We start from the raw sequence: 23,928 nt of genomic DNA, 5'->3' as shown, positions 1-23,928 counted from the left end.
GCCCAGTTGCTTCCTTGCGCTGTTTCTAGGGTGTGGGGAGACCACAGTTTTTTATTGTTTGTCTTACAGATTGATCATTTTTCCAGCCTTTAGTATTACCAAAATAATAACTTCCATGCCACTCATTCAAAATCACACATAGCTGGTAGAGACCTGAGTGATCACTGACTAATGGTTGCAAGAATCATTTGTAAAGTTTTTGTAAAATGCTGAAGTTGTGCAAGTAACAATGATTTTCTAACAATTTAAGAGCATTTTATAGATAACGTGCTAATAGGCCGTAGATTTTAAAAAGAGGGGGGTGACAGACACGCAAAAAAAATAAAGAACTAAAATCTGCCCGATAGTTATAGGCTATTAATATACCATCGTCACCACCAGAAACAACAACAACAACAACAACAACAATAATAATAATAATAATAATGATGGTGATGATGATGATGTTATTATTGTTGTTAATGATATTGTTGGTGGTGTTGTTAATAATAATAAACATACTAATAGTGGTAATAATAATAATAATAATAATAATAATTATAATAATAATAATAATAATAATTTCTCATTCATGACTTATAAGCGATCATTACTGTGTTGTCTCTCTGCTTTTCCTCTTGTGCACTCTTTGTGTCTTTCTCACTTTTATCCTCCTTATTCTCTTTATTTATTTATTTATTTTGTCTTACCCGAGAGCGTGCTGAGTGTGTTCTGTCATATTTTCTGCATTTTTTAGAGTTGTTGTGACTTTTTCTGTCGTTCCCAAACTCTTTAATGCGGTTACTCATCTTTTTCCCTCCTGTATGTGACTCTGAGAGAGAGACGTGAGGAGTTTAAGAGCTGATGGCAAACAGCTGTTGAGATGCTATAAATAGCAGTAGTGGTATGAGACCGCTGGCTTTCTGAGGATTTTATGATCTTTACTGAGATTTTATTTATCATGTAACCGACAGGCAGACAATTGGGTCATTGCGTCAAAGGAGACTAACCGAAACGCAGCAAAACAACCACAAACTAAAAACAAAACAAAACAAAACAAAAAATAATAATAATAATTACCCTGTGGAAATGCCAGTCTAGCTATGAAAACATCATACCAGAGTGACATGGAATAGTTTTTTATAAACATACACTTTCATGCCCTTAATTGGTTTAATTGCTGGACTAATGATTAGATGCGTGCTCTAACCTCAACAGTCAGTTTACTTTTTCTGTGAAGAAGCTCTTTTAAATTTGTGTTTTATTTACTGAAATGGTTTTAATGGAGTTCCTTCCTTGAGGGAGCAGAAATGCTGAGAGGTGGTCGGGCTGTGGGTAGTTTTGTCTTCCACGCCAGACCGCAAAGACCAAGAACTTACATATTCATGACATTTGTGGCCTGCATAAATATGATAACACCCCCAAGCTGTGGCCAGCACAGAGCATTTTAATAAAGTCACGTTCGAAGGCCTGAGAGGAATGTGCTCGGGTGCTTAGGGAGAGAATTCGAACAATGCACAGGTCCATCTGTATCTCGCATTTTTTGACCAAGGATCTCAAGAGAGAAAACATAATGAATGCATCGTGTCTGTTCATTGTAAACCGAAGGTGTTGAGGTGTTAAAACTGTTCAAATGTTCGCTGAAACTGTAATATTGAAACTGTTTCTGGTGTAGCTTGGACAGGTATTGGTCAGTCAACTGAAGTGAATTCTATTTCTATTCTAATTTCTCATTCTAATCAACAGTTAGAGGGCAGTTAAGGGACAGAGGTGTAACCAGACATCCTTTCAGCTCGTCAGTACCATTAACTTTCAGCTTCAGAGGCTGCGTGATTATGTTCAAAGCTGAAAACTGGAAATGGTCATTAAATAATGACTTGACCTTGAGTGACCTCCTGTCCCAGAACTGGCCTCTTAGGACGTTTGTGTGTGTGTGTCTGTGTGTGTGTGTGTGTGTGTCTGTGTCTGTGTGTTTGTGGGTGTGTATGTGTCTGTCTGTTTCTGTGTGTGTGTGTGTGTGTGTGGTATATGGCTGATGGTTTGTCAGTGGAAAAAAATCATCTCTCAGTGATCTTTCAAGTGCATTAATTATGTCTCTCTCACTTTCCACTCTAAATCACTCTCTCTCTCTCTCTCTTTCCCTCTCTTTCTCTCTCTCTCTCTCACCCCTCTTTCTGTTACTCTCTCTGTCATGCCTATAGATTGAATCCCGTCTTAAACACAGCTGTCTGTTAAAAAAGACAATGTCCCATTGCTGAAAAAGAGACCACGGAGCCTTAGACGCCAGCAGTGTGACCCCTGCAGAGAAGAACCCACATACCTTCCTAAAGAGGAGGGTAAAAAAACCCCAGCGTCGCTGTTTTGTCGCAGTATCTGAATATGAGTGGATGTGTCAATACACCTACAGCTCTGATTCATATGTCACACCATGAATGACCTCATGGTGACTGGTGACCCCGGACTTTCACTAGACCACGCGGTCAATCCATAATGAGATATAGTACGTACCCTCTTCTTTAGCTCAAAAGACTATGGGCTTATTAGATCCCAGTGAACTGTTTTAGTTAGCCTGTAACCATAGTAACTGACAAGAAACTGATAATGTGAAAATAACTGGTCATGTGATCAATATTAATGAACCACATTGTAAGAACACTAACACCCGTCTGTTCAGTCGAATATGATTCTCACAGTTACGTGAGATAAGTTGAGTGTCTGTGTAACAGGAGGATTTTGGGGGGATGGGGTTCCAACGCTGTTTAGGAACATACACACAAATACAGACATACAACTGACATTACACACGTACAAACTGATATCGCTTTTTCAAATGTAAACAAGGTAGGTTGATAGAACCAAAACTATGACGAGTGCAGAGGAACTGAGTATGGTTTTGTACCGGAGTTTCACAGGCGTGTTAAATCTTTCTGCTTCTGTCTTGTCCTCGTATGGCATATTCCGTGTTGTTGCGTTCTCAGCGGTCAGGCTATGCCAACAGAGCCACGTCCTGATCAGCTGCTTCAGGATAACATACTGGTGAAAAATCCATTGTCAACAGTCTGGCCCTGGAAAACAGAGCTTTAACATTCAGAGGGGGTGTTTGTGTTGTCAGTATGTGTTTTGTTGATGCATGGTTTCATTTTGCACAGTTTAAATCCACTTATTCCAGCCCTCAACGTGTCACTGTCGGTCTGATCTTAGAACCTCCGCTTGTAACGCAATAACTATGAGGGTGTTTTTTTTCTTTGCTTTTTGTCTCTTTTGTCACCAAGCATTGACTGATAAGATGTCAGTCTGTCCGACTGTGGAAGGCAATTCCATTTTAGCTTAACGCATGCAGCCAGTAAAAACAAGAATTTGTCGATTCACATCCTACATCAATGCACAAGGTTAATGACATATGTATGTGTGTGTACATATATATACATACATACATACATACATATATATATATATACACACACACACACACACACACACATATACATTCACATATATATCTGTATAAAACTGAAGCGAATCCATTATAGACACAGGACAAGTTCCAGCCATACTGAGGCATGATGAACAGCGTGTAACAGTGAAGTGTTTTCACAGAGTTTCGGCTGAAGTGGAACATTCGGCTTGCACTGTGAACGTAAACGAAACGCGACGTGAACGGTCTACGATCCAAATCTCATTATTACACATCTTTTTTAAGTGCCTTAGTTCTGGGCCAAGACAGACTTTTTTTTCTGTACCGAAGTGCTAGAGAAAACTCAGATCGCTAATAACATGTCACTACGTATTGTAATGAACTTTTTTTTGTTTTGTTTTGTTTTGTTTTTAGGGATTAAGAAATTTGCAAGATCATTTGACTGTTTACATACAAAATGACTACATTCATATATGTTATCAAGCCTGTATAAAAAGCTATCATTTGCTGCCTTCCACTTTTAGAAAGAATCAGTGCCACGGCTGTGGAAGAATACTGTGCTGCTTTAAAGATGGAAGATAAACAAATAAACTATGCAACATTACATTAGTGCCTTCGAATCAAAGTGTGATTTCAACGCGCATACCAAATCTTTGCATGTAATTTAGACCCACTCACAGAATGTCTCAATGTTTCACGACAGAATTGAATTCCGTTATATTCCATACCGATGTACTGTATTCCTGTAAAACAACACCAAGATATTTACGACTCCGGGCATAAATTACAGTTTCAAAAATACTTGAGGTGTTTTGTTGAGTTCTTTTTATTATTAGAGTGAATTCATCTGAAGTTTTGCAAAGCCTTAGACTAACTGGCTTAGACTTTTTTGGAAACTTCAATTTTCTACATTCTTTGAACACCTGGACAAGCTTAAGACAGAACAAACAGGAGATCAAAGAAGTAAAAAAAAAAGTCTGTTATGCTTTCCACTTGGCCTGTGTTGTTCCAGAGCTGGAGCACATATGCCCTGCATTTCAAACCCTGTTTCAATGGTAGCCAGGACTCAGAGAGAGTGGAGTAGAGGTCAAAGACTGGCTTGCAGCATGTGGACTCACTGGAGGTCTGAAAATAGCTCTTATAATCAGTACCACCCTTGCTACACCTGTGCTTACCTGTATGTGTTGCCAGTAACTATCACTGGGCGTTTGGGTTGTCAAAAACAAACAAACAAACAAAAAAACAATATTCTGTTCACCAGACCAGAGATAAGAAAAAGGTTTACTTCTCGCTAGCAATTTTCTGAAAAACAACAACAACAAAAAAAGATATGTATTGTTTTTTTCCCACTTCTAGTAAGGATTTCCCTCATCTTCCACCACATTTTGTATTTGAATAGGCTGTAATTTAATAGTGGGGTTTGGTCTTTTGCACAAGTCATGAGGTGTGACTGCAGAAACAAAGGAGTCGAAATGGTATACAGTACTCATTAAATGTATATGATTTAACAAGGAAGCCAAAGTGTACATGTGTCTCCATTTTTTTCCCCTCCAAACTTTCCCCTCTCTTTGTACTTTCTCTCTTTTATACATACATACATACATACATACATAACAAGCACGCAGAATTTCTCTCAACCTTCACAGACATTTCACACATGCTTTGTTCCCTGTGGGATTTCCGTAAGGAGCCAAACTATGAACAAACTCAGAACACTGCCAAAATACACTGTTTGATGAAGTTGGGAAAACCTGAAGGAATGCAATTTTCTCCTGAAAGTGAGTTCTGACAGGGTGCCCACCCTGAAGAGTTCTCCGCGTTTCAAAAAGTGGACGTTTTAAAACTGCATTGCATTTCTAGACTAGGATACATGACCATTGTACTTCTCCCGTTTTGCCGTCGATTGATCGTAACCAAAACAGCTGGTTTCATCACTGAAATCTTGAAAGATTCATCATTTGTCATATTTTCATCATTCATAAGGACCTCTGTGTGGAGCAGAAACAAATGTTAAGCAGAAGGAGTACAGAAATTACCCAGGGCTCCGACCAAGGGCCTGTTGATAGGATTCAAATGTCTCTCACAATTAGATTAGCTTTTCTGGTGTCAGTATTGCGTATAATTTATCCAGTGTTTTATTCTGCTCTGTTCTTACTCTATGCTGACACATCACATCTGAGTAAGTATGTCTTGCTCTCAATCGCATTTCACATAGGACATTAGTTCTCAGTGTGATCTCTCGCTCTGTCTCTCTCTCTCTCTGTCTGTCTCTCTCTCTCTGTCTCTCTCCCCTAACAACTATGAATTGCACATGCCTTTCTCACGGTGCATAGTCTAGTAATATCTCATATTACAGAGTAATACTTCAGTTATGACACACCATAACCCAGAGGGTTGGACAGGACAGTTCTGTGGTTTTTACCATGCTGTGTTTCACATCAAGTATATATCCCACAGCAAGCCAAAGTTGATCATCTTTTCGTACATAAATTTTCCTGCATGACATAACTGCAAAGCTATAGGATTGCATACCAAGAGGAATCTAATGAGTGATCTATCAAATGAGGACATTCACAATAATATTCATCAGTGAACACAGTTGTTTGGTGCCCCTGACTGTAATCACAAAATGTTCAGAACACTTGCATGTAGCAGTATTACATACATGTAAGAATGTAATGCCTGGCTTAGCTAACAGATGAGTAAATTAATGAGGGCTGTTAGCCAAACAAGCTAAAACGCCGTTAGCTTGTAGCTAATCGCTAATTGTGTGGGAGCACAAATGAATGGTGTGTGTTCACAAATATGAATGAAAAATGTTTCAGACTGTATTGTGTTTTAAGGACTGTGTTGGCATGGTTATCAGTTGATAAATCGTTCACCAATTCAGTCTATGTTCACCACATGTAAATAGGTAATATTCAGAAATGAGTAATAAGGCAGGGAACTGAAACTGAGTTTGGAAAGTGAATTGAGAGATACAGAGAGATCTGAGGCCTGTACATAGTGACATATGTGAGATACGCCTAATTCCAGCCCACTCATTTCTAAAACGTTAACATTTAGCTAACACCTAGCCATACAGATGTAGAGTGTTGCGGTCACTCCTCAAATCAAATGAAAAATGAAACGTCCTCTGGGAAAACAAACAAGCAAACAAAAAGCACGGTTGAGTTTGACTTGACATTGGTATGTTCGCAAATTGTCTTTGGGCTCAGCCCACCCATCCACTCAGCTCCTTTACTGAAATATTTCTCCATGATGAGATGAAGTCATACTGAGACCGAATGACTGTTCCAGACATGTTCTGTCGTGTGTCTCTTTTGTGCTACTTATCTCCCACCCACTCTCTCCTTAATTCAAACAGTTCTCTCTCTCTCTCTCTCGCTCTCTCTCTCTTTCTCTTTCTCTTTCTCTCTCTGTTTGACTCTTTGTCAGACCATTGAAATGGAAGCTTTGTTTGCTTAAGAAAACAGAAAACAGTTTGTTCATAACTGCAGCTAGAGAGAGAGAGAGAGAGAGAGAGAGGGAGACAGAGAGAAAGCGAGAGAGAGAGGGAGACAGAGAGAGAGAGAGAGAAGCTGAGAAGTGTCTGTAGGTTGAGCCTGTTTGATAAACAGGGAAGTGGGTAGGAAAATATTCCTTTCTCAGTGATCTGATGCACTTGTGTTTAGTCCTGGTTCAGTTTTTACAGTTCTCTTCGCTCCTCCACTGCCTGTCCTCATCTGCCTCAGGGTTATGTCACACGCAGTGCTAACCCCACATGTATACATGTAGACTTCACCTCAAAAGCCAAAAGCAATGATGTGTTTAAGAGTGTTTGACACTATGTGAGTACTTCTTCAACGGAAAAAAAAAAAAAATTTTTTTGCTTGAGCTTTTGCTTCAGCTCAGAACGCTTGAGCAGGTGCACTTCTAATGATTCAGATATCATGTGTTAAAATCTTAAATCTACACTTAAATCTCTTTACTGAAGTCACAAGGCTGAAAAAATGCTCTCACCCCTGTAAAAGTAAAAAAAAAAAAAAAAAAAATTAAGAATGTCTGAGGAGCAATATCAATATCCCCCACCCCCGGCCCTCTCATTTTTTTTTAAAAAAAAACAAATATTTACTGTCCCTCATGAGGAAAACAGTAGGTAGGGCCTACACTCCTAACTGCCCCTTAGCCAAAACTCAGCCCATGCAGTCAGATCAGAAGAGACCTCTGACTCAGGGGTGGAGTGTCATCCCCACACATGTTTTGTCTCAGTGGAACAAATGGAACTTAGTGAGCAGGGGAGAAGTTGTATTTTTATATGCAAATCCATATTCTATAAACTGTTTATGGCAAATCTTTTTTAAAATTAATCAGCTGAGCAGTTGAGAAGAGGAGAGGGACTATCCAGCAGAGTAAGGAATACACCACTGGAGGGTGCTCTAAGTCCCAAACATGATTTTTGACAAATTCTACACACCGCAATTTTTTTTTTTTACAAATTCTACACGCTGCCTATTCAAAATAACATTTGTGCGTGTTTTGTGAATGTTTGCTATTCATTTGTGCCAAATATAGTCAATTTGGCCAGATTTACTTATCTACCTTACGGTCTCATTCTGGTCACATGTCCATTTCGGTTTGAACATTCCAACACGTCATGCAAAAACTTCGAAAAACATTCTACTGTGACATATTTTGGTGTTGTGAAGTTTTCAGCAAAAAAAAACGTCATTGTTATTCTCTTGTCTGACTTTGAGAAACTTTGAGAAGAGAGCCTTCAGAATGATATTTCATGTCTGTGTGTTTCCTGTGAATGGTTTCAGAAAACCCACCCTCAAAAGACAAACACTATGTTATGTAAAACAGGTGCACGGCTTTGTCTTGACGTTGTCTGAGGATTCTGACAAAGAAGAAGTATGAATTTAATAGCAAAACAGCAGACTGCATAAAATTCAATATTAGCTGAGCACTGTTTTTATCCATTCTCCAATTTTTAGTGCTGTTCATACACAACCCTTGTTTAGACTCAATAAAATTTAAATGATTAATAGTAACATTTATGTAAATAGATCTGGCAGACCGACTTTTTTGGTAAATGATTAATTAAGGGTGAGATTAAAGAATTATTTAAAAGTTAAAGAATTATGTCAGCATATAAATTATAGTATCTCACGTTCTCAGTGCTGGTTACTGATTAAAAATAATTACAACAATTCAGGTCATCTTGGTAATATTATTACTGGGAATGAGAATTCTAAACAGTTCTCTCTTAATCTCTATGTGTAAAACATCTCTGTAATAAAAGAAAAAAAAAAACAAACGAGCCCTTATGTAAAGGGGGAAAAACTTGCAGTACCACGTGGCTAACACCTTTCCATGGTTTTGCAGTTAGTGGTTAAAAGCTTAGCAACACAACTTTCCACTTGACAAAAAATGTATGTATGTTCTATGACAGTGGCAGGTGCGTTTGACAGAAACATTCTAAATTCTAAATTCTGAGAACAGAACGGTATTTTACATTTGCCACATTCTGTGTTCTGGTTCCAGCCTCTGTGATTGTTTATTCATGTCTTAGTGAATTTCCGATACTTACAAGTATTGTGTGGTTTCAGAAAAAAGGGGCAAAGCAAAAAGGTTTACTGTACATCAGAGTCCCACTTTGACAGAGATGAAAAAATGTATCTGTTTCCCGTCATGCTGGGTTGACTGTGATGTCTTAAGATTGAGCAAATTTTCAAACCGCAGTGACTTCTGTATGAGCCCCTCACTTAACATCCTCCATCCACATCACCCCATCTCTGACGGTCTTCCTGCCCCAACCCCCCTGACAAACTCTCCAGCACAGTGGTTACATGCTCTGTTCTGTCTCTATGACAGAAGTATGGGCTGCAATATAATATGATGCTTTCTGTCTGTCTATCTATCTATCTATCTGTTTGTCTGTCTGTCTATCTATCTATCTGTCTGTCTGTCTGTTTATTAGGGATGTGCAGAGAGCCCAGTATTTGTCTCTGTCTTTGTTGAGGCAGCAAAATTATTTGTATTTGCACTCAAATAAAAGTGGAAATAGGTGTAAGAATCCTGTTTTTGTTTTTATGACACTTCAATTTTTAGGATATTAAAGTGTTAATAAAAGTGCGCTTCAATAAATTATTACAATAATTAAGAACACTTAAATGTAATATTGGTTTATGGTTTTCATAAACCCAGCAATAAACATGTATAACCATAAACATTACTAAAAACAAAATCATTTTAAAAGTACCATTCAGTTCCTAATGCACACTCAAGCCAATAAACTAAACTCTAAACTAATAAATGCCTATTTGAACAATGTGAACCTCACCACCACCCGCTGTAAGCGGAGGACACAACTGTGTGACACACAGGCTGACTGAGCAGTGAGCACAGCATGTACATAAACCAGCTAGAAACTACACTGCCAGAGCTAACCTAGGCTTATCTCCTACGTGGAGCATCTTGTGAAGTTATACTTTAGTACAGGTTTCACAAAAAACGAAATACTTAATCTTTTGGCACATTAGCACCACATTACCATAAGTTTCTGGACTTTGAAAAGATTGTGCAAGAAACTGCATCCATTCCGCAGAAAGAACCACACGGAGTGAGAGGAAATTGCCACAAGAATAAAGTTGTAGTTGTACAAGAAAAAAAAGTCATAATATTACGAGAACACAGTCATAATATCAGACTACGTGTTGTTTCACAGGGGAAATATCAGAAGGGCAGCCTGCCGTCTGCGTTAAAATGAGGAACATGGAGCATCTTGTGAAGTTATACTTTAGTACAGGTTTCATGAATAACCTTAAACCTTAATCTTTTAGCACATTAGCATCACACTGCGGCAGGCTGCTCCTCTCATCCTCTTCTGAAATTATGACTTTATTCTCATAATATTACAACCTTATTCTCAAAATCTTAGATTTTTTTCCCTCAATGTGGCCCTAATACTCCGTTGTAATGAGTAACACCAGCTATTTGACTTTTTTTTTCTCTTCCCGATAACAAATCATTTTAAAAATATTTGTACGAAATAAATATACGTAAAAACTCACTATTTGTGCCTCACCGAATACTGGATTCGGATTCAGCTCCACCCCTACTATCTGTCTATCTATCTATCTATCTATCTATCTATCTATCTATCTTCATATGGCAGAGGCAAATGTTTATTTTTTCTTATCTTGTGAAATACAAACAGGACATAAACACATTGTCCATAATATATGTATAAGCATTTACATATGAATATGTATGAAGCACAAGTCCAGTGTCGCTCAGAGCTTTCTAAACATGGATCAGCCTTGATTCCACTGTCCAGCTGAATGAAGAGACCATTATAATGGCCCATCCCATCTTCAGATCCTCTCTTAGAGTTGTACGGAGGATACAGAGAGCCCGTTAGCGCTCACCGAACTTCAGGAGGTCCGTATCGAGGAGTATTCTGAAAAATCATCCAGTGAGGAACAGCGAACAGGGTTTCCAGAAGATTCTGTAGGGGTCATGTGATTGAGGGCTGCATAGATAATCTGGGTTGAGTTGTAGTCTCTGTTGTCGGTTTGGGTATCACTGATCCCCCCCAGAGGGGGCTGATGATGAGTTGAGATGGATGAATGGGTTGAATGCCCTGACAGGGTGCGACCATGCGACAGTGTCAGGACAGATGTGTTGTAAAGATTGCTCGGTGTTGTAGAGTTTTGGGAGCAGTCGAAATGAGTTTTTTCGTCATGTTTGGCAAAGTATGGGCAGGGTGTCACCTGGTCTGTTGATTTTGCTGTTGAATGCTTTAATGACACAAATATGATACAGTTAATTTAAGGTTCTGTCAGGGCAAAGCATGAAATATGATAATGAATCTCATTTAAACTTAAAGCATATACCGGAATTTGTGTTTGTGCTCCCCTGTGTGTGTTGTCCCTGTTTAGACCTGAAAACAAAATGCATGTTGCTGACAATATTTTATGGATTACTGAAATAAAGAAGAATCAGAAAAAAAGAACAGAAAACTCACATTTACAGCCCTGAATACTAAACCAAGAGATCAACGTCACTGTGAGGACCATTGTCACCATGCCGATGCAGATGTAAATATAGGGTCGCCAGTCTGGACTGTCACTGGACACTGGATTATCTGAAGACGAAGAGCTGTCTGTCAAAAGAGGACGAGATGTGGTTTTTATTGTCTGAGAAACCTGAGTTACATGTTACGAGCTGAATTAATAAAACAAAAGAATACTGCATAAAGATTGATCAGCACTCAAAGGACAGTGTATAGACTGACAAAAGCCTGAATCTTTCAGATAAAAACTCTTCATCAAGTTCATTGTTATTCCATCTTATTCCTCCACTATTCCTCACATTTCATACCATTGTATTCATTAAAATTTCATTCAAAACAAAACATAACAACATTAACGTGCTTACTTGTTCCAGTGTGAGAACTATCTGTTACCATGGTTACATCTGTAAAAGTTACAGAGTATATTAAAAAAACAGAGAGACACTGCACAGGGCAGACACAGCACAAGAGAGATTCATTCAATATTATTCCTCAACTATTCCTCATCTTATAACTGTATTAATTATAATTGCACTAAAAACCAATCAAAACAACATTAATATTCTTACTTGGTCCAATGAAAGGACACTCAGTTTCCATGGCTCCATCTGTAAAAGTTACAATGGACTTTAAAATGAAATGCTAAGTGTTTCAAGTGAGTGATAAGCTTAAAAATGCTGCATCTTTTTAATGATTACCTGAGACACACACATGAATTGAGTGGCTCGTCATTGTTGACTTTTCACCGTACTGGCATCTGTATGCACCAGAGTCATGCTTCATTATCTTCTTAAAAGTCAAAGATGAAGTTAGATTCTTTTTTTCTGGGTTAGATTCCTGTGTTACTGTAATCTGATCTGTATTTTTCAGTGGTATACAGACTGAGTCGTTAACTCTGCACCATGTGACAGTCAGTTCTCTATCACAGTATTTCGCAGGGCAGTTCAATGTGACTTTTGTCATTGGGACAACTTTTAAAGCTGTGTTTCTCCGAACCGTGATTACATCCTCACAGGAAGACACATGGCCTGGAAAGGGAAAAAAAAAGAAATATTTTATAAAAGAAAAAACAAAGTACATTGCTCATTAGTTAAAACAAACAGAATGGTCACTCACAGACGACTCACATACAGACAGTTCAGTCCCACTGAACTTTAACAGTTTCAAACAACTGGCTCAATGTATAATACCTCATCTGTCCTGCATCTGTACGCCCTTTGTGTTGGTTTTTCACTCAATTATTTAACACACACATTCCTAAACTGCATATCTCACAAGAGTTGGATGTAATGCAATTCATATTTTTGCTCTTAAATTAAGGATTTAAGGATTACAATAAAAAAAAACAAACAAACAAAAAAAACAAACAACAACAACAAAAAATTCTGCCTGTCAAAGGGATGTTAGCTCTCTTCCTCACAGCCATGTTCTACACTGCGCTGGGAATTTTAGGGTAGAATTTTGTGTCGTTTTGTTTTGATTTGATTTGATTCGATTTGATTTGTTTTGCTTTGTTTCATTTAGTTTCATTTTGGTTTTTTTCGAGCAGACAAGTGTGTCATTTTTGTCTAATCTTCACTCCGTGCCAAACACTGTACAGACGCATTGTCTCAGGCGACATTACTATAATAGCCTGACTGACTGACTGCTCAGCTCCTTGATTCCTGGAGCTACAATGTCGCGTGATAAATTAATTTTTTTTGCAGGTTCATCATGATGACTGCATTGCAACAGACAAACATCACATAATAAATGAATATTTCCCCTTCAGCAATGCCTTATGATCCTGTATGATAATGTCTGATCTATAGATTTCCTCACCTCTATGACTGGTGCTACTTATTTTGTGATGCTGTTGCCAGAAGTAATCAATAGTTTATATTATGGGGGCTTTTTGACTCACTTGTTGTCCATGCTCTTATTTACCCTCAGCATTCTTACATTTACATCTGGCCTGGTACTGAACTTAGTGTTGGCACTTATGCAATAGACAGCTCCTTAATGGCTATGTGCTTGGTTTGTATCCTGCTTGTCTTGGAACTCACTTTGGACAAAAGCATCTGTCTAATGAATGAATAAAAATGTAAATGCTCTATCACAGTTGATAAATATGTTTTAAAACATCTTGGGTATAAAAACATTTTTACACACGTGATACATTAAACATATTGAACCATGTGACTCCAGCATAACCCAGAGAACCATCTCTAATCATACAGACCAATTGCTCATCTCTCTGATTCTAAAAATTGCAATATCACATAACATATGAATATTAACTCCTCAGTAACTGCAAATGATTCATCACGATTATGTCGTGAGGATTGCTTTGTGAGTTAGGTGAACTGATAAATATGTCCACAACACAAAAGTTCTTGGTTCCTGATAAACTATTTAAAATATTTAAGTATGGGATTTCAATGTATTCTGAGAATCATTTCTAAATGGATATGGGCAGATAGTAATAATTTCCATTATGATTAAAACTTGATAACGATGGTGTATTGAAACGCACCTGCCTGTGCTGTGCTAGTTCAGCGGCAATAACAGAGTGACATTGCTAACCTCTGTCTAAGTGACAGAGGTTAGCAATGTCTGTTTCTTATCATACATGTAAAAAAGGATAAAAGTTTGAGCCAAAGGATGACCATGTTATTAAAAGTTAGGAACAGACTCTGGCATAGCAGCTCTCTCTAAGTTCTACAACATAAACCTATTAAAGAGGACAGATAACATAACAACTTCTAAAATAAAACAGCGGCGAAAGGGGACACAGCTTACACACACTTACCTTTGGCTGTTCCATTGACCAAAAGAATCATACAGAGACCCAGAACAAGAAAGATCCATTCAAAGTAATGTCTAAACATGACTGACTATCAGAATCTTAATTTGCGTGAGAGCTGAAAGCCTAAATAACGTACGTGACTTGTCTCAGAGTCAGTCAGGTTTAGCGTTATTTCTGAGGTTTGTCACCATGTGTCAGTCAAAGAGAAGCAACTGTGTGTTTGTGTTCGAGAGGGTCTGCCCACATGTTACTCTTACATATGCACACTCACACACTCAAACTCACACTCACCTGTGGTTTCCATTTCCTCTCTTTAAATTCCGTACCTATTTATGTTTTGCATTTGCAAATTATGCTGTCATCATCAACCTTTTATGCTATTAATCTTTTATTAATAGTTCGTCATTTCGTTCTTCTCTCTATGTCATTTTTTTTTAATTGTCTGATTCTCTCTGTCAGAGCTCCATCTATTCAGATTATAAAACTACTGAAACAATCCCACCGCGACCCGGTCCCGGATAAGCGGTAGAAAATGATGATGATGATGAAACAATCCCTGGGGAAAAGCTGTTGACAACATTACATTAATCCTTCATAAAAAAAAAAAGAAGAAAAAAAAAGAAGAAGAAACAGAAAAAAAGAAAAAATCTGATCTTGGTGCTCTACTCTTTGTGGAAATAAGAAGCTTTGTTTCAGGGTCCCAAATATCCTTCAGGTTCCTTCACGTTGTTAGCTCATACGACGGTACGGTCAATTGCAAGTACAAGTGCGCCACCTTGAGGTGAAGCAAAGAAGATAACAGTGCACACATAACTTACTGTACAAATTGCTATGCTGCTGAGTGGAGTTTCCGTAAACCAATTACAAAGCAGAAAGGCTGGTCTTTCTGGTAAACACAGATCAGACGAGAAATGTTGATAGAAACATTGTCATATTGTGCGTTTTATCAATGGGCGCGATGCAGGTCAAAGAGCTCAATTCCAGACCTGTAGGGTACAAAAGGATTTCAGTCACTTTCTCTTGTTTGTGTTTATACATTAATTGGTGCTACGGTAAGATTTTTAAACTTTTTGTCACTGTTCAGTATGTTATATTAAGTGATGAAAAAGTATCTTAATGACAACACGAACGTTAATGAATTGAGTGGAAATTCATTCTTGTTGTATAGTCGCAAAAATAATCGTAACGGCACCAGTTTCAGTTTTGTTGTGATGATAAACTGATATTTTCATAAGAGACTTTGGCTCCCCTCGTTTTCTTTTTGCTCTGCGTTGCCAACAAGTGTCCTTTCACAATTTGAAAAGTTGTATGCCAAAACAATTTTCTAAATATACAAATCAAGAGGTACATTTTAGATTACACGTACCGAATGTCATCATAACCAATTCAGTGTGCGTGAGACATATTTGGGGACGTGCGTTTCTTGCCGGTATAGATATATGTTATCGTTCGTATCTGACTGCCGGCATCTGTCGATAGTCGGCATATAAACTTATTTTTCTGGACCGATCTGTGTTGTTGAACTGCCTTTTTTTGGGGGGGGGGGGGGGGGCGCAGTCTATAATGATGGGGTTGGTATGTAAGGAATATAAGGAGAAAATTTGTGTAAATATACGCCTACAGGTAAATACATGTAGGTACATGCGTGACCTGGCTTTTTTTCAGCTCGTGAAAAAATTTGGACTTGCTCTTCAGGTTGGAACAGCAGACTACAGGTACCTATATCAAAACGTGGGTCGGGGATAGGTAGTCGGGTAGTCGCTTTGATGTAGTAACCTATAGTCTCAGTTTTTTCCCCCCTCAAAGTAAGCAAGAGCTGGTCCTGTTTTCCAGAACTGAAAAGTCAGGTGGCACATGTACCAGAGTATTTTGACGAAATATTCTCTTATATTCCTTCTATTTAAGTCCCACTACTACAGCACCTCTTCCATGCCCCAAAACACAACGTAACAACACAGATTGGTCCAGCAAAATCAGTGAGAATGTACACTACTGGCAGTCAGATAGACACGGTAACTTTCGGTAGTCAATTACGAACGATAACATGTTACTGTAGCATATTTCACGCAATGAAAGGTCAGATCACGCAGTGTACCTGTATTTCTCTCTGCCCGTGTTTGGAGGATGTTGTCGGAGCAAATGGACCTTTGAGATGAACTGCATAAGGGCTGAGAAAGCTGTTGCAACAGCAAAGCAGCCAAGTGTGCGAAGACATTTGCTTGTCACGCAGAGCAGAAGCATCAGAGCTACAATATGATGTTTTATTTAGTGACACACACTAAACACTGGTGCTCCTTTTTCTGCAGCTTTACAGGTGAATGGAGACAGCGTGACGGGAAACACTGGTGAGGCCGTTACCTTTTTCTCATATTGCCTTTCGCTTTGCCTTTCATAAGCATAAACAAGGACGCTGGATGTCCACATTAAAGCAACAGCCTGATTCTTGAATTGATTTCAAATCATTCCTGCACCTGTTTCCATTTAAAACAAGGTTTTCAGATGAAATTGTTTCCTCTTCTACCCTTTGATTACTGGGATAACTTTGATTTTCAGTTGTCCACAACACAGTTTTTAAGGAACGACCTCTAGAAACAGAGGAAGATAAACAGTTTACCAGTTTCCCTTAACTATTGTTCCCCTCCCTTTCCTGTGGGCCCTGTTCTGAGATTCCAGTTTCTCATTATCAGGAAAAAAGAAGGAGACACAGAGTTCAGCTGGAAAAAGGCACTTAGGATCATTAAAATGTGATCTTCAATTGCTTGTAAAAAGAGTTCAAAACATTGTTTTTTCCCATTAAAGATTCATTGTGAAACTGTTGTCTACCAACTGGTAGAGAAAACAATTAAAGATCATTTGAGAAGAATCCTGAAACCCGTTTACTAACGTTAACGTTTTGTTTTTCACTCATTTTGGAATGTTGGATTTTTAGTTCCGTTGGTACAGGTGTATGTTGAGAACACACCAGTGATTGGGAAACCCGAAGTCATTTTGGCTTCCTGCACCGCCTCCAGTGCCCAGCCTGTGCCGGATGTCTCTTGGGATGTGGGTCCTTTCGCTGACTTGTTAAAGACAGAGCTCAGCTCCACAGAGCACGCAGATGGAACCTACACTGTCACCAGTCATCTTAAAGGCATTCCCTCACACCATATCAACCAGCAGCAGGTCCAGTGTGTGGTCAAACACATCACCCTGAGCACGGAGATGATCGTCAGGCACACTATAAACATCCACTGTGAGTCACTGCATTGCTTTAAGCCAGTTTATTACGTTTGGCATATGTGCTTTCACCTTCATCGTCATTGTTGGATTATGAGTACACTCTTACAATATGGCCTCATTGTTACTGTGGAACAAACAAACAAACAAACAAAAAAAGGATCTATTCTCTATCGTTTACCAAATCAGAATCCTACACCATTGTTGTTATTATTATTATGCTTATTGTGATGATGATGATGATTACGATGATGATGATGACGATGATGATTATGACGATGATGACGACGATGATGATGATGATGATGCTGATGAAAGTGATTATGATTATTATCAGTGGTGGTGGTGGTATATAAATAATGTATAACAATTTTATTTTATATAGCTTTTTTTTGTTCTCTTTCTCTCAGATGCCCCTCGTTCAGTCAACATAACCCCAGTTGAACCTCCCTTTTATGCCAAAGAGTTTCAGTGTGTCGCAGACGCCAACCCTGCACCGACAGACTACGTCTGGCGCAGGTAGGTTACACGCGCACTGAGCTAAGTCCTGTAACACTCTCACTCACTCATTATCTAAGCCGCTTATCCTAATTAGGGCCGCGGGGGGTGCTGGAGCCTATCCCAGCACTCATAAGGCAAAAGGCTGGGAATCACCCTGGACAGGGCACCGGTCCATCACAGAGTCCTGTAACACATAGGTACAAAAGATTCAAAAGTAATTCACTGGAGTTACACGGTGGATTTGGTGGACAAGGGATATGTAGATTACCTTGTTGTATCTTGTGGTCACGACATCTTTAATTTGTGTCTGCTGTATCATTATGAAGTAAGAAGATGATCCCTTTATGTGAACGCCCAAAGTAAAATTGGTGGTCACAACAACGTTTTTGACACAGGCATGGCATTTTGGGTTTATGTCCCCAATCTCACAGTGTGCCACAAGAGCACACCATTAGCTTATCGTCACGCTGACATAACAATAGTGCGTCCCCTTCTTCAGAAAACGATGAGGAGAAAAAAAAAAATCTCCCTAGTATGTCAAGTCACACCGGTCATCCACTCACTCTGTGGATAAGTAACATGAGATTTAAACATAAAACGCTGTCGCTTATCTTTAATGCACTGTCATTCACTCTTGATACCAACAGACTATTTCAAACATATCACAGATTTATAACACCGTCAAACACTTGATCATTATCTACATGGTGGTAAAGATTCACACTGGTTCTCATTTCCAACATCACAATGGCACCCCAAATATCAGGAGCTGGAAAAGTAGCTGTTCCTTGGCGCTATGGAGATGATAGCAGCAGAACGCCTGGCCCTCTGAAGTATGGGCATGGTGTGACCTGTGAGTGTTGACATGCTGAATAACAGCTGCTTGGTTCCAGTGGCCTTGTTGTGATGTTCAGCCAAAATGGTGTAAGATCCCAGAGTGGGGGTACGGGCGTGGCTGATCTAGCAGTATTGTTTCTGATTGTGTTGGGCTTCACGGTTGCTCAGTGGTTAGCATCCCGGTCATCCCAGGTCCTTTCCGTGTGGAGCTTGCATGTTCTCCCCGTGTTTGTAAATGTAAAAAAAAAAAAAAAGTAAATGTAACGTTATGTAAATCACTGCAATCAGTGAATTTGCATATAACCCATCCAACACACCAGTAGGGAACACACACACACACCATGTAGGAGCAGTGCACAGCATTCCTTGTGCCCCAGGGGCACTGGGGTTAAGTGCCTTGCCCAAGGGCACACAGCGGTGGCTATCGGCTCTGGGAATCAAACTGGCAACCCTTTGGTCGCAAGGCCGGTTCTCTAACCGTTTTCTAGGCCACGGCTTCTCCTAAACTTGTGGCTCAACCACATATAGGCACCGCTGGGATACAAACCCAGGATCTCCTGTTTACCGGACAGGCGCTTTAACCAACTAACCAACTTTGCGGGGGTTTCCGCCAGGTGCTCCGGTTTCCTCCCACCATCAAGACATGTATTCTAGGATTAATAATCCCACCAGTGATCTTGACCAAGGCACTGGCAAAATGACCTGGAGTTGGTCCCCAGGCACCTGGGGCTGCCCACCGCTCCTAGCCCCTAGGGTGTACGTGTGCTCACTGCTCAAGTGTTTGTGTGTGTACAATTTTACAATTTACAATTTTGTTATTTGGCGGACGCTTTTAGCCAAAGCGACTTAGAATCAGTGCATCAGTCTGATTTCTAATACCTCATGAGCAAAGATCACAATAAGACTCAATAAAACTGAACGTCAATTTACCCCTTCATATTGCGCCCCTGTGTGCTCACTAGTGTACAGGATGGGTTAAACTCGGAGGCTGAATTTCACTATTCACTGCTCTGGTGTGTGTGACCAATAAACTTCTTCCTCTTGTTCTTCTTTCACATCTCTCTGGTGGACTGTTGCTGGTTGGAGCTTTTCGTCTGTGTTGAGCTGAATCAACACAACTGGGCTGAATTATCAGCAGCTTTATTGGTGTCTTGAAATTGTACACGGGCATGTCACAATATTAAAATAAACTGGTGTTAGCATGCTTTCCCTGAGCCTCTGATGTGGGGATCTGTGCTATAGACTCTTTTCTTGAGTCTGTCGCTCTGTGGGTAGTGCTGACTAACAGTAACACGTCTGAAGTCCTATACTTCTGCAAAGCTTTCACACTCCTTTACACTATGTTATGGATCATTATTCATGATGGCCCAACTGCAGATGTGGCAGTATAATGGTGAGAGTCCAACTCTCAAGCGCTGGCGGTAGAAGCCGACAGCCATAATGTAATCCTGACCGTTCGGCATGAACAAATCTGTTTGTACAATTTGCCAGGGCTTCAAAGGGATTCGGTGAAATGCCATTGGTTCTTTGGTGTTGAATGCACGATGCCTCAGTCTGACTGGGCGCTTCCCAATAACAAAGTTGTTGTACACCGTGTGCACTTGCAGGTCCATGCTCCTACCGAGACTGTTTTTCTGATCAGCCAGTGACCAGAGGCGGCAAAAGCAAAAGTAGAGGTTCTCTCTGTGACTTAGAGGGATACACAGTGGACTTGCCCTTTCATAGAAATGCTGTCCCCAGGCCACTTTTGGATGTCTTAAGCTACGGTCCCAGTTTCTTTGCCTCAAGCTAAGCAAGAGCTGATCCTGGTTCATAGGTGATGAGGTCCTTAATCCTTTGAAAGGCTATGTCTTACTATTTGTCCGAGATGAAGTATGTTGACTACCCTAACAGTTCATGGAGCGCTAGATTTGAAAATGTAATTGGCTATTCAAAGCACTGTTTACAGTTCTATGCGGTTCCTTGGTGGATCAGTGAGTATTACTGTGGACTGTTCCAAGCACTGTTTGATCAAATGGAGTATTCATGTGGCCAGTCACCATGCTTTTCTGTTGAAGTGCTAGTGCTCTGTGTAATCTCACTATATCAGTAGTTCTGTCTAGCACTAGTTCTGCTCATTGATGTAGCAATTTCTTTCTCACATTTGATAAACAGATGGACACCAGAATACAGTCAATCACCATCTCTGCACGGTTGGCACACCTGTAATCCTTGACTATATTTAGATTTACATTTAGTCATTTGGCAGCCACGTTTTTCCAAAACGACTTACAAAAGAGCAAAGCAATAGATTTAAATCGACATGTCTGAGTTCACAAAAGGTTGTGCCAAGAAGCACTCAGAGGATGGTTTCAGTGCTTTATTGAGTCAATTGTTTAAAATACTCCTTGTGCCTAAAATACAGACAAATTAATCAGTTGTTGTTAAGAGGGCAAAAAGATCAGAAAGAAGATGAGGTTTGAGGCGCTCCTTTAATGAGTACGGTGTGTTTGAGTATCTGTCTGAGTTTATTCAGGAAGTGTGACTGCAGATTAAAAATGCTGAATAAATAAATGCCCCATAACCAGCTGTCACTTTATCTCACAATCACACTCACTATAACTAAGAATACTTCTGTTCTCTCTCTCACTCTAACAGGAGGGATGAGAAAATTCTGCAGGATTCTGTGAAAGCGAAAGGAGACAGACTGCACTTCATCAAAACGACCTCTGACCTTTCTGACTTGTACAGCTGTGAGGTCTCAAACCCATATGGAAAAGCGTCGGGCTCATTAGATGTGCATTTCATCGCTGAAGACAGTAATGCCTTTTTTACAGGTGAGACATTTTCTACGTATGCAGAAACCCAACAAAGGGGAACAAACCAACAGCTAAACCAGATTTTAAAAGCCATCCTGAGTGTTATGGAGAAGAGTGTGGTCAGTCCACGTTGGTAACTGTATGAAAGGATTAGACAGCAAGGTTCCCACTTCTAACTTCCATATGTTGTTTCTAAACCTGACGTCACATTCTTCCTCCAGGTACTTTGTAAGGCTTTAAACTGGCTGCAGTGTCAATCTGATGCCTTTATGATCTTAAAAGTCAAGACTTGTCGTACCGTGACGACACTAGTTAGAAACTACTGAAACAAAACAAACACTTATATTTTAGGTGACAGTATGCACAACATTTTTTCATAATTTGAAATCAGTTATGTATTAAATTGTATGTGTACTCACTGTTAATTAACATCTTAAAGTGATTAACATCTTAAAAACAGTAAAATTGTGATCAACAAAGCAACTAAATATTGAAAACAACAAAATTTTGGTTTGCATAAAGATACTATTACACTAATCTTTGTTCTTTTAAAATGTTATAGTATAACACAGACCTGGAACTCTTGTCTTATTTACTAAATATGATTCATTATTTCACATGTACTGCATAAAGAAATTGAAAAATGTATAGATTTTGAGTAGAGAAAATTTTACCCACATTGGTCATGGTGGATACCGAATACGTGGAACAACAGTGACGGCAGACAGAAGAATGTTTGGGATGCAAAAAAAGGTTACAGTGATGATTGATGGCTGCATTCCTAAACTCTGTCTATGATAACAGACTTTGATGACACAAAACGATAGCGCGTTGTCTGGTCTTAAAAATACTTAGCGTGTTTTCTTTTTCTTTCTCTCTTCTCTCAGGTGTCTTCGCTTCACCTCGGATCATCTGGACTTTGATCATTCTCAGTTCGGTTATGATCTGCATCATATGTGTTTTGCACAGGTAATATAAATATAATTGAAAACAAATATAGCATGATCTTATTCAGTGATCAAACCGACTGTGTGACACACACTGCACATGGAATATTGAGAATGTGAAACATAGTGTATACCAGCCGCCACGCAGACGCAGCTTGACAATATAAGAATCGAGTCATAAACCTGAGTATCAACTGACGGCAATTTATTCCTTTTTTGTTTGTGTGTCTTAATTTCCCCCTTGTTGGTTTATGTGTCGTCGTTTAGTGGGGTTTTTAGACGGACGACTCGGCAGCGGCCCCATATGCAGTGATGTGACATGATAACATCTCGATGGAGCGTGCTCAGAGACTTTTATGTCTCTGAGGAAATAAACCTTCCACGTTCTGATCTAATCTTTCTGACTAAACCTGTTTTCAGGCTCCAGCTAAACAAGGTTCCAAAGCTGATCCATCCCCAGAAACAGGAAAAACAACGCTTATTTGCCTGAATAATAAGACAGAGTGTAATTAAAGGGAAATAACAATGGTAGAGTGACACACCTATAAGTGGCCAGCTTTACCCATATCACATCGTCAGGTATAAATGCCTCATTGTTTTTTTTTTTTTGTTTTTTTCTTCTCAAACTAAGTGATTAAAATCTAACTGGATAGATTGATGCTTCCGTGCATTGCTCTTTTAACAGATTAATGTGTGTTCATACACATATAGATCCACAGATCACTGTTCTATGTAATCTCAGTTGAGCTCCCCATAGACAAGATCATTTGAATGTTTGAACGAAAGAGATCCTGGCAATGATAATGCAAAGCCTTTTTGCAGTGGATTGGCCTATTGTTAGATGCTTTTTGTTTGGCATAGTTGTCTTTACCCTTACAATTTCAACTTTTAATTTTCTTAGTATTTCATTATTGGCAATAACAGGTGTCTGTAAAGTGTATGGGGAAAACTCTGGGTTTATCATAGTGCTGTCAATAATGTGATTTGTCAGCTGAATATCTGCCGTGTCTTCATTTTGGTGGGGTCAGTGTTTTTTTCTTTTTTGAGGAATTGATTTCATTGACTGCGAATGCACATGTGCCTTCTGACAGTTAAGTGCACTCAGCTTGTGCATTCAAACTCATAATAAGCCAACAGGAAAACACGGACGTCTCTTACTCAGCTCTCACTGGGTCCCAGTACATGTTTGTTCTCTCTCCTTCTTCCTTCTCCTCCCATCCGTCTGTTTGTTTGGCTGGGTTAGTTCTTGGATGCTGTTAGTTTTTTCCAAATGAGGTCAAATGAGGACTTTCTGTCAAAGCTGTACAATCAGGTGACAGAATGGTCTCAAAGGGATCAACTTCATTAATGAGAAATATCTCACCTGGTGCTTGCACTTTTTTTAAAAA

The 23,928-nt window shown here is 39.3% G+C and overlaps 1 protein-coding gene across 1 annotated transcript in view; it reads left to right on the top strand.

The window, feature by feature from the left end:
* LOC115823544 (uncharacterized) overlaps nt 1–22,819 on the top strand; it is a 33,512-nt gene extending 10,693 nt beyond the window's left edge. Inside the window, exons 6-9 of the mRNA XM_030787604.1 lie at nt 17,171–17,473; nt 17,868–17,976; nt 22,481–22,562; nt 22,808–22,819. Coding sequence (XP_030643464.1) covers nt 17,171–17,473; nt 17,868–17,976; nt 22,481–22,562; nt 22,808–22,819 — 506 coding nt within the window. The remainder of the gene's footprint in view (nt 1–17,170; nt 17,474–17,867; nt 17,977–22,480; nt 22,563–22,807) is intronic.
* The last annotated feature ends 1,109 nt before the right edge of the window (nt 22,820–23,928 follow it).

The sequence above is a fragment of the Chanos chanos genome, chromosome 10 (genome assembly GCF_902362185.1).
Source record: "Chanos chanos chromosome 10, fChaCha1.1, whole genome shotgun sequence".
Lineage (NCBI taxonomy): Eukaryota > Metazoa > Chordata > Actinopteri > Gonorynchiformes > Chanidae > Chanos > Chanos chanos.
This window is presented reverse-complemented; position numbering and strand designations above follow the sequence as displayed.